This window comes from Alexandromys fortis, unplaced genomic scaffold (assembly GCF_014885135.2).
Source record: "Alexandromys fortis isolate MF-2015 unplaced genomic scaffold, M_Fortis_MF-2015_v1.1 scaffold_57, whole genome shotgun sequence".
In the NCBI taxonomy this organism is placed as follows: domain Eukaryota; kingdom Metazoa; phylum Chordata; class Mammalia; order Rodentia; family Cricetidae; genus Alexandromys; species Alexandromys fortis.
Window position 1 is genome coordinate 1008552 of NW_026067941.1, and position 12089 is coordinate 1020640.

Genomic DNA, 12089 nt, shown 5'->3' on the forward strand with positions numbered 1-12089 from the left:
AGGGTCTTTCCTTATAAGTGAGACAAGGGGCAAACTTTAGACTAAATCTTCTAACCACAGGAGGACCAGTTAGTCCCTTCCACATGAGCAAAAGGTTATACTGTGTCCCCCAAAAGGAAATGATGAGGATCATAAAATAAACACATGGGAAAACAGGTCAACGGATGATGTTTAGTCTAGTGAATGCCCATCATACCCTCTTTCCTGTCAGCCAGCCACACACCTGACAAGAAGCCAGAAGCCCTAATCAGGAGGCTGGGATCTTCATGACCAACGGAGCCCTTGATCCGAAGATTGGCCTTGGTCATATCCCTCACAAAGCTCTACTATCTCTCTAGACGACTGTCCCTGAGCTTGCCCCTCCCACCGTGAGGAAAGTGTGGTACACTTGCTTTGGTCTCTGCCATCATCCTGACTCTCTATGTGTACCATCAAAGGTTCAGGATCCAGAAGACAGAGCAGAGTCTGGGACACTACTGTTCACTAAAAAATCAACTTGAAGACTGAAAGTATTGGTTCCAGTCCCCGCCGTAGTCAGGACTTCAGTGTTAGTGTGGTAAATGGCCCCTGCAGTGACTCTTGGGAATCCCCACCATCTCCTGGTAGTCGTGGCCTAAAGTAACCCCTCCTCCTGAATGTGAACCCAGATGGTGGGCTTCCAATAGCCAAAGTTGGTAAAATGTCATTTCTGAATCAGATTCTAAAGTTTCTCTTTCTCTCTCCTTCCCTCCTTCCCTCTCTTTCTCCCTCCCTCCCTTCCTCTCCACCTCCCTCCATCTCCACCTCCCTCCCTTTTTCCCACTGATCTGGAGAATTAAGCTCTATGATTTGATTTATTAGTGTGTAGACGGCCTTCAAGGATGGGTCCACATAGAAGAGCTGACATCTCCAGTAAGGACCTGAGTGGCCCTAAAAGTGAGTGCTCTGCCATTCAGGCCTCGAGTCACGAGATGACTGCGGTCCTACCCAGCATGTCACCTCAGCTTCAGAGTGGTCATAAGCCAAGGACTCAGCTAAGCTGCACTGAGTTCCTAAACCCCAAAAACTATATGGCAACAAATATTGTCCTAAACCCTGGGCTTGGGGGTTGGAGAGAGTTTGTTACACAGCTATAGGGGAGCAATATGCTTGTGTCTTTTGGACCAGGACAGAAGGTCTGAAATCAGTGTGGGAGATAGTGTTGTAAAAAGTCACTGTGGTGGCTGGAGAGATGGCTCAGAGGTTAAGAACATTCACTGCTCTTCCAGAGGCCCTGAGTTCAATTTCCAGCAACCACGCAATGATTCACAACCATCTGTAATGAGATCTGGTGCCCTCTTCTGGTGTGCAGGTATACCTGCAGGTAGAACACTATGTACATAAAAAGTAAATCTTAAAAAAGAAAAAAAAAAGCTCACTGTGGATGTTTTTACAATAAATCAAAGCTCCTAGGAAAACCACTATGACGTCACTGAGAAGCAAGCCTGGCAGTCACATTCAGATGTGTCCTAAGAGGAACACCCTAAGCAGAGCCCTAACAAAAGCATCAACAGGTTCGTTGTGACTCAATACAGTTGATCTGCCTTCTCCATCAAAGTGGCCCAGGAAGTCAGAAACCTGTGGTGATGAATCCTTTCCATCCTTGTGTGGTCCCTCTCTGTACTGAACCCCTAGGTAATATTCTCTTCCAATTGAGAGTCTAGTAGTGAAGAGCCCAGCAGGTAAGTGGAGCAATGGCAGCTGGGGCCTGCGTCTCTTGCCTTCTGCCTCTCCCTTCTTCCTCTGTACATCGCGTCTCTCATCCTCTCCCATCTTTGTTGTCTTGGTTACATGGCCAGACTCCTAGTTTCCCTCCTAATGATATGTTCTAGCAAAGCATAATCTTTTACTTCAATTGCATGTGTCACTGGATAAATTCCTCCAGTGTGCCTGACATCTGGGTATCAGTTGTCTGAATGCATGCTATGATTTGGGGTGGTTCAGTGGCATTTTCTTCAATTTTGATGTCTTATATTTCGATTTTAATATGTGATCAGGATCTTACCACATAAATGGGTATACACACATACAATTCAAAGAAGTGACATGTGTATCAATAACTTCTGAATTGGCAAAACTCATATCTACCACCATCCTTCACGCGTGAACTCTAATTCTAACACTGGTCTCCTGAGGAAGAGAATGGCAGGTGCCCTAGAGGCTCTGTTTGCTGGGGATCCCAGTGTGTGTCTCTGCAGGAAGCCAGAAGCGCCAAAATCCAGCCATGGCTGTCAAACTGCCTTGAAGGGAGCTACAGAAGAGACCACAGTAAGGACATGCCCTATGCTTGTTTCAGTCACGTTTAAATGACCACTTGAGATCCCTTCAGAGGAAGTAGATGGACCCATGGGCAAATTCATGAAAAATGAGAGAAGGGAAGAAAATAAGACCAATGGAGAAATAGTGATAAAAGGACGGTTGAGGACTTCATGATATCAAACACAAAATACGTTGAAGAGGGCATTCGCCAAGTGGGTCCTTCTTCCTGCTTACTGGGAACAACGTGAGGAGAAAGATTAAAACATGGCAGAGATTGAGATGAGGTGGGAGGAATGCCCAGAAGCAGACAGGTCAACACAAGGCAAAATTATTCTGAAGAGCCAGGCTTGGGATGCTTAGGCTCAGTGCCTAGTGGCAGAATGGGCTCTGTCCCTAGTTAGAGGTGGGCCCAGAGGAGGATCCTTGGCTGCAGCACCTTCAACCTCAGTTTCCCCATCTTGTGTATAAAGCATAGGTTAAAACTCATTAAGGTTTAATAGTAGCAAAATCCAGACTAAGACCTGTAAAACGCACAGTGCCAACAATCAGCAGGCTTTTCAGAAGCTCCCCCCTCCCACTGGGGATATGGCTCAGCACCAATCCTCCCGCGCTCTTTTCCTTTCTGTTCGTTCCTAACTTAGGCATACTCACAATAGCAGCAGCTCAAGACGGAAAAGTACATAGCACAACCAGGCTGAACCGCCAATCCTGAATCAGCAAGGTCTGATGTCTACTCTGCTCCTGGTCAACACATGGTGCCCCAACACTGGGCTGCGCTAGATATCCGGACACTTTCTACATGGTATGAGTTCATTTTGTATTTTATTTATTAAAAGTTGGGGGGGGGTCGTGTGTGTGTGTGTGTGTGTGCATGTGCGTGTGTGTATGTGTGTGCCCACACGCACATGCCGTGGTGCATGTGTGGAGTCAGTTCTCCCCCACTTCACGTGGGCTCCTGAACTCAGGGAATCAAGCTTGTACGGCAAGCATCATTACCCTCTGAGACACCTTGCCAATCTCCTGGTTTTATTTTTAATTAAAGTAGACTCAAATTTTCAGAGTTTAGAATTTGAAAAGAACTCCCAGATGTATTTGGGGAGTAGTGAAGCAGAACCCGAAGCCTCAGATATGATACAACTGTGTGGTTGAGGCCCTACTGGCTCAAGTGCTCTCTCTCTCTCTCTCTCTCTCTCTCTCTCTCTCTCTCTCTCTCTCTCTCTCTCTCACACACACACACACACACACACACACACACACACACACATGCACACAGCATTCAATCCCGAGAAGCTGTGCTCTGAATCACACCTAGTGTGAGTCCCCATGACCCACCTCAACTTGGGACTGGTTTCCCCCTAATAGGCCCAGGAACAAGTCCAGGAAACAAAAGATGATGAAATCAAAAAAAAGCCAGAATGCTGAGCTTCGGCATTCCCCTTTCTCTCCATCCTGATCCACAGAGATGTGAGAAAGCAGTCATCTGCTGCCACGAACAGGCCCCACCCCGCTGCCGCGCCTCCCAATCCAGGCTGGGCTGTATCCCCCGAACCAAGAGCCAGATGAAACTTCGCCTCCCTCAAGTTGCTTCTGGCAGGTATTTGAACACAGCCAGGAGCGACAGGAATACAGGCACAGAGCAGAAAGAGCCAGCGCTCTGTTTAACCAACACTGGTGAGCGCTCCGCCCCTTAGCTAGGAACAGTGTACGGCAGCAGAGAAAGCACTTGGGAAAAAAACACAGGCACAGAACGAAAGGAGCGATCACACCTCCAGCGGAAGTTTGTGATGTTGTGGCTCACGAGGAACGTCAGTCTCTCCCTCTGTTGTCAGGCAGCCGTTCAGTGCTGATCAGTAGCTATGAAATACGATCACTTAGTGAAGGGAGAGCGTCAGAAAGGACTGCGGCAGAGATATTTAAGCAAACAGATTTTTAATCTAGATACCCCAACATTCACACAGACACCCTAAAGCAAGTCAAGATGGTGTTTGCTTCGTGGATTGTGCCTGCAGATGAAATTTTAACAGGCTGTGGGTTCCTCGGAGTTCCTGGGCACCTCCTGATGATTTCGGCATTGATATGACAGATTTCTTAACAGAACATGCCTTTTATGTTCACCACGGGGAAAGTCTTCCAAATGCACACACATACACGCACACACGTACACACACACACACACACACACACACACACACACACACCAGAGAACACAAAAGACATCCAAATTGGCACTTTCCTCACCTCCTTTCCTCTTGCCTCATGTGATGCGCACTCGAGGAGTGAAATTATGGTCATCAAAGGCAAGGCTGCAAATAATTGGAACCCATACCTTTCAAACAAAATGAAAAGTCAGTCATTTCGAGGGCAGCCTATGAATAGTTGGAGTCTAGCTCTTGGGTCTCTAAAGCCCACAGCCAACTTCCCTTACTCTCAGCAACCATCCGAGCCCCTTTCCACCCACCTTGCCCACTTCACGTCCCTTGTCAGGCGGCAAAGATCTCAAAAGGCCCTTGTACACTCAGGAGATTATTACAGGCTAGAAGACGCCAGCTCTGTAATTACGGCTGCTGTATGATTGTCATTATTCTCACACCCTGGGCTCGGTGGCTCACAAAACTTGCTTGCAAAGTTCAGCGGCAGCCTCCAGCCAGCTATGGCTGGGCTTCTGCCCAGAAAGGTGGCAGTGGGTCTGATAACCTCTGAGAATAAGCAAACCGGAGTTATTGCAGGGAAAGGGGTGTGGCGCCCTGGAGCTACCAGCGGTGGGGAATTCTATTGTCTAGGAAAATAAACAAATGGGCCACTTTCACTTTTTATTATTTCTCACAACAGACGCAGCAGTCCTGCTTTTCTTTTCCAGCCCAGACTGTCCCCTGGACTGGCTGTGCTGAGTCTGCAGAAGCAGACACCAGGCTTGAGCAAAGCTATTAAAGCGGCTGCCACTCTGAACCCATGGAGCAGAAAGTTTGGCTGCCTGGGTGGTATGTCCCCCACTCCCCACCCCTGCCCAGGGGAAGGGTCAGCTCATTCCCCCTATGCAACACCTCTACCCCTAGCTTTCAAATAGTTATGCCTTGCCAGCCCCACACCACCGCTCTGGAAATTAAATATAACATCTCGGGTGGCTCAAGCTGGACCGTTTTTATACAAACCCACCCAAGGGGAAGATGGGAAATGCCAGTCCGCATGTGGCTGAGAATGCCCCCAAGTTTCCCATTAGGTGTTGCCTGTCACCCATGCATGGCTGTGCCCCTACATTCCCCCAGAAGGGTGGTGTCCGTGCATTTGCTTACACAGGCTCCTGGGGTGTGCTTACACCCTCTCACAGAGCGGTGTGATATTGAGTATCAGTGGTAGGGGACAGGTTTCTGCACTGTTCTAAATCATCTCAGATTTACAGAGCAGTCGAGACTTTTTAAAAAAAGTATATTTTTACCGATAACTGTCTGTTCTGTTATGTGCAAAGAACTCTCCACATTCCTGTCACTGGCGACACAGTCTAAACAACTCCAGAAATGACACAAGATTACCCCTCATCCAGAGGCTATTCTGTCTGGACAGCTAGTCTGAGCTTCCATGGGTAACAGTCTTTTAGGGTGAAGAAAGTTGCCTCTTCATTGTACTAATATGGGGCACACCGGAGAAAGGAGTGAAAGCACCCCAAGGTGCTTGCGGGCTTACTCTCAATAGTGTTTATTCCCCCTGTGGGAGCGGATGGAGCCAGCCAATAGACCAGTCATGGCATGAATTGTATATGGTGATTGTATTGGACAGTGACTTAGCTCTCTCACAAAATACACAAGGCGATTGACTTATAAAGACAGAAAGCGTTCACAATTAGAACGTGGCCTCGCTGTTTTGGGAGAATGTAAGTTGACACAACAAGACAGCAGCGGCACGCAATGGGGAAGGATTTACAGCAGAAGTCGGGAAGCAAACGAGGAAAAGAGAGAGCGAGAGGCAGGCAGAGAGAAATGACGGTATGAGATCAGGCCATTCCCTTCAAGGGCAAGACCTGATGACCACTGGGCATTGTGCTATCCCCCACCTCCGAAAGGTTTCATCTTCTGGCAGGGCCAAGCATTTCACAGATGATCCAAACTATAGCACGACTCTGGGATTGAGAACTCACCTTCCAGCAAGTGAATAGTCGTGAAAACTGAGCCCTTCTGAAGAGCCTGTGAGAAGGGATTCCATAATGCATGACAGAGAACGGGCAGGGACCCAGGAAATATAATTCTTGAGGATGTACCGACAATGGGTAGACTGTCTTTCAGCTGTGGCACTGAAGACAGGACATGAGATTAGGCACACAGTACCATGTGTGCTTTCTTCTGAGCACCGTGGCACTTTATCGGCAGATCCTATTGTCTTTCCCAGATATTCAATAATTATCTATACCCCCACCACTCGCTCCTGATCCTGTCTCATATGCCCTTCACACTGCTACATTCCAGATATGCAACCTATGCTTGAATACCAACTCCACATGAAGGAGTATTTATTGACTGTGGTGTTATGTAGTAAGACGGCAGAATAGGCACAGCCTTCTAAACTTGCATAGACTACGTACTCACGACCATTCCGAGTTAATGCCAAGAACACATCAAAGGAGGGATCAAGGTTCAGTCATCATTATTTTACTTAGTCTGAATCTCACACAATGTTTGGAAAATGCCAGGGAAGCCTACATAAGACAAACTAGAGAGCAACTAATAACCAGCCAACAGAAAGCAGGACCTCTGGTTTCCGGAGTTAGAAGACCTAACCCATCAAAGATAGCTCACAATAGACCACTTTCACATCCCTTGAGGATCCATGGCTGAGAATATTTCTGAATGGCCAAGTATAGCCAATGCTGCCAGAGGGCCAAGGTTGCCCATTGTGCCAAGACAAGGGTCACAGGTCAAGTTTCCATACCCTACGATTCCATCCATGCATAAGCCACTTCTGTGTCTCCACTGCAGCCATGGCGTACTCCTCGCGCAAGCTGGCTCTTAGCCCCATTAGCCGCTCTCAAGCAGGTCTGCACATTGCTCCATCTGTTCCCTGAATGGATTCCAGATGGAGGCACCAGTCCATAAGGGCTGGAACAAGGGGAATAAGCACAGCCCTCCCCCCAGTCCACCTTCTCCAGCCACCTAGACTTAATAGAGCCCTTGCCTAAGGGCACAAGGCCAAGCAGAACAGAATAAACCATTTGGAACCACCTAGCAAGGCTGGGCTAACAAGTCTCATGTGCACGCCAGCTTTCGGCAAGGGTGAATCCACCCACTCATGCAGCTCGATTCCCACGACAACCTACAAATGAAGGCAGAGAAAGGACGCACGACTTCTATAACCTCAACAACGGAGTGTCTCCTCAAATCTGTCTTCCACCAGGCCCATGACAGTGAGACGCTTGCAGGGACAGACAGTCTGCGCAACAATCAAAACGACCGCATCTCATTCCTACCTTCTTTAGCTTGCCACTTTTGGTGCCCACGAAGGCCAGAGAGTGATTCTTGTAGACATACGCGATGACGGAAGTCATGCGGTCCCTGTCCTCCGTGAAGACCGGGATGCCACGTACCATTTCAGACACTCCCAGAGGGGCATTCATATCCAGGCCACAGAAGTTGTCATCAATGGTTAGGAGCTGAAAATTAAATGGGAGAAAATTAGAAAAGAGCATGGGGGGACATGGCAAAGGGGGGAAGGCGGAAAACCCTGGAACTAGAAGACTCCTTAGCAGTAGCAATAGACGATTTGTTCCAAATCCTCTATTTATTTATTTATTTATTTATTTATTTGCTTTTTGCATGAGACATTCAGCAGTAGCGGAGCTGGATGGTTTGTCCTGATTCCCCTGGTAGACAGCTGCAAGCTGATAGCAGCAGCGTAGACCCTGGAAGGTGCTTCTCACCCCATACCACCGCATCTCCTCTACCCCTACTAAGTGTTAGCCTAGTGCACTTGACTGTCCACCTCCACCATCACATGGAAAGTTCAGGGCTAGCCCCCTGCATGGGCTGCCAACCCCTGGGCTCTGGTGTAAAAGAGAAGCAACCTCCATAACTGTGTCTAAACACCGGCTTTGGAGACGATGTGCTAGTGAGGGCTTGAGAGAAGAGAAGGAAGCCTGGACACTTAAAGTGTGGCCAACAGGAGCACAGAGACACACCCAAGTGATCAGCAAAGGGCAAGGGTGCAAAGGAGCAAAGCTTGTATCTGCCCAGGCTGCTGCTCTCAGGGTCCCCGTCTCCTAGAGCACAGTGAAGAGGGGCAGCTGTAGCCTTGTCAGGCCTATTGCAACCTTCCCCTGAACAGGATCTGTGAGGATAATCGCCTGGGAAACAGCCTGATGTCATGCGAGCTATAGAAAAGCCATTAAGAAGGAAGGTACCTGGTCTTGGGCTTCCCCAAACATCTCATTGTCAAACCAGTCTACACTGCCAAGCACTTTCTAAACGGGAGGCTCTTCAACAGCCTGCGATACAAATGACCCAACTTTTCTTCAGACTCCAAGAAAATATAACCTCCAGGGATCAGGAGGAAGGGGTCCCTGCACCAGTTTCTCAGTCTTTCCACTCAGTCTATATACCCTTTACGTGCCAGACTTACAGTTACTTCCAATATAGGGGACCTCATGCAACAGTGGGGCTCCCCTCTGGGTTCTGTTATGCCCAGGAGGGTAAAGACCTTTCCAGTGGCTGATGAGAGCTCTCACACTTCTCTCAAGCAGCTCTGGTTGGTCACGGCTTCTTGACAGTGCTGGGAACTTATTATGGAACGTCACCGTATGACCTCAAAAGAGTTACTCTGTTGTCCTGTGCTCTCTAGTTCCCGTACTATAAAGCTGGAGGACACAGTCCCTGCCTTTTGATGGGCTACCATAAAGCCGATCAGGCTCAGGCCTGTAAACATCTTTGGACCTTCCTGAGAATGGAGTGAAATAAAATACAAGGTGTCGCTTTTATAAAGGCTTAAATCCAGCCCGAGCAAGAGGCATCTGGGGAGCAGCAGGCGGGCTCTTGCCAACACAACCCTGTGAAAGTGGCCAGCTCAGCTCTCCAGGACCTAGGACTCTTCCACTCCCTGCCTGAAGGGGAGCAGGAATAGGCATCACGGACGGAGGACAGCATACTGAGCCCTGCAAGTTCTGGAACCTCTCCCCTTCTTCCACATCTAGAGCGAATGTCTGCCCCGTGCCTTTGGATACCTCCAGCCTCTGCTACAGGTATCTGGTCCAAGAGATCAGCACAAACAAAACTCTCCCCTTCCCCTCTAAAAACAAAAACAAGAAAAAAAAACCACAGCAGTGAAGTTTATGATGAAGCTTCAAGATCTAGTCTCAGCTGCATTTTTCTGCCTATCATTAGGAGAAAGGAGACGAGTGGTAGGTAAAAGACGGCTAAACGAGGCGGAGGGAAAGATCCAGGTTAGGAGGACATGATGCCTATTCCTTGTTAGACGCAACTATGGTAATCCTGCCAGGTTCTCAGGGCACCCTGGGGTGCCCAGAAGCCTCACAGTCCTTGAACGTTGCTGATTCCAGTTCACAAAGGAAACGCAGCCCGAATTTTCTCAGCCTACGTTGTACCTCACAGATCCCTGCTACCAGCAAAGTTTGCTTTCTGCCCATTTTGATCCTTCTTCCAGGTAGCTGAATCTGAACAATGATCTACTATACGCAAGGGGAAACTAAGGCAGGGAGCGAGGGAGCCCATGTGTCACAGTCCACTACTGCCATCATCTACATATCCCCTACTTAGCCTGAGGCAGCGGGAACTGTAGGCTTCTCCACTTCTACCTAGAAAAGCATTTGAACGGCCACGGGTACCAAACAGTGTTTCCCCTTAGCTGAGTGGAACACAAACAAGTCGACTGTCACCTTGAAAAACAAACTACACATTCAAGCCATGGTACCACGAAGCCAGCCATGCTGCCAGAGGCAGAAAGTGGACCAGCTGTGAGCCTCTTTGGCTGCAGCCGGCCACAGCAAAGGACCCCAGGTGAGAACGCTAGGGTAGCCTAGCCTGGCTGTCTGAGCTGGGGGCTCTGCTCTGGAGGCAGGGTTCTGTCTCCACACCTGTCCCATGACTCTCATCACCCACACGTCCTGACCTAGTATTGCCCTTCAGCTCCAAGGAGACTGAGGATACAGCTGAGGGCTCACGGATGACATGATGGGAAAATGATGCCCTCCACCCCTGGCTTCCCCAAGGCTCAGTTTTGCCCTCTGAATGAGACCCCAGGTGGTGAGGGTGTGATCCAGGAATAACCAAGCAGGGTTGCTGAGGTTCCCCAGCCACCCTGAGAAGTGACCTTTCTTAGTTTTCTCAAAGCTGAAGCACCTTGGGTTGGGATTTTTTTTCTTCCCACAGTGAAATACTGAGAAAAGATCAAAGGGCAGGGTTGCATAGCTCCTGAACTGCTTCTCTGAGGTGTAACTTGCTACTGCTGTCTTCTGAGGCTCATCTCCCTGGGGTGTCAATAGCAAGGTGGGGCCAGCATACTCAGATGGGGCGATGAAAAAGGCTACCTGTGACCTGGAAGCACTTCAGTGAGGGAAGTTTTGTGGATTTGTTAGTGGAAATCCAGCCTGCAACAGAGGACTATGTTCCTCACAGACCAATAGCTGTGGGGAGCAGAGGTCCTTGCAGGCTCCTCAGCTGCAACCTCAGGTCAATTACAGCCTAGAGAAAGGATCTGGAAGACTCTCTCTGCCCAAAGACCTGCAGATGCCCATAGAATGCAGATGCCTGTGCTCCAGGCATTTTGATGAAGGGCTTGGGCAAGTGAGGATGCCATGCATTCCTGAGCCCCTGGGTGATGAGGGTACAGGGTATTTGCTCTGACCCTGACTGGGTCTTCCCCAGGGCCCCATTAACAGTATTATTAGAGCCCCAGTCACAGGAACCAGGACAAGATTTAGCTGTAATCAGAAGTCTAGCTGTGCCTGCAGGCCCAGGCCTGGCCTCTCCCTCCAGTCCCGCCACAAATGCCCGTGAGGATGGTACAGCTACCAGCATGATCCATCTTCCTCACGCACCCCCATTTTGTGTGTGTGTGTGTGTGTGTGTGTGTTCATATGTGCATGTACACATAGGTCTAAATGGCATGTGGAAGCCACAGGTCAATATCAGGTATCATCCTCAATTGCTTTCCACCTTATATTTAGAGACAGGGTCTCAGGGTCCCTGCCTCAACCTGAGTTCACCAATTCAGCTAGGCTGACTTCATCCCAGGGACTCTAACAGTGAGGCAAGGGAACATGCTTTTTTTTTCCTTTTTTTCTTTTTTTCTTTTTTTTGGTTTTTTGAGACAGGATTTCTCTGTGGTTTTGGAGCCTGTCCTGGAACTAGCTCTTGTAGACCAGGCTGGTCTCGAACTCACAGAGATCCGCCTGCCTCTGCCTCCCAAGTGCTGAGATTAAAGGCGTGTGCCACCACAGCCTGGCTGGGAACATGCTTTTAAGCATCTTTGAACTCTTAGCTTAGGTTCATAAGAGGTTAAGACATACAAATGATATACAGACGGGTAGATGGATAGAAGGATGGACAGACAGGGTATAGGGGAATGGATAACCAAATAAAAGCTTTGCTTTCCCAGTAGTTAACAGTATAGAATCTAGACAAATATGTATATGTATATATATACATATATATGCATGTGTGTATATACAAATATATGGCAGAAGGAGAAAGAGCAAGAAAAACTGAGTACTAGGAGATAAGAAAGGACTGAATGCTCGTGAAGGAGACAAGCTATGATAAAGAATATAAAGTTGTTTTTCTAGTTTGAATCTTGTCATGTATCTTTCATTTTTTGGT

The 12089-nt window shown here is 48.5% G+C and overlaps 1 protein-coding gene across 5 annotated transcripts in view; it reads right to left on the reverse strand.

Annotated features, from left to right (window-relative positions):
• Plxna4 (plexin A4) overlaps positions 1–12089 on the reverse strand; it is a 450745-nt gene that overhangs the window by 356058 nt on the left and 82598 nt on the right. For all 5 annotated transcript variants that reach the window (XM_050147953.1, XM_050147954.1, XM_050147955.1 and 2 more), the window contains one exon: positions 7730–7912. In XM_050147953.1, the coding sequence (XP_050003910.1) occupies positions 7730–7912 (183 nt within the window). The remainder of the gene's footprint in view (positions 1–7729; positions 7913–12089) is intronic.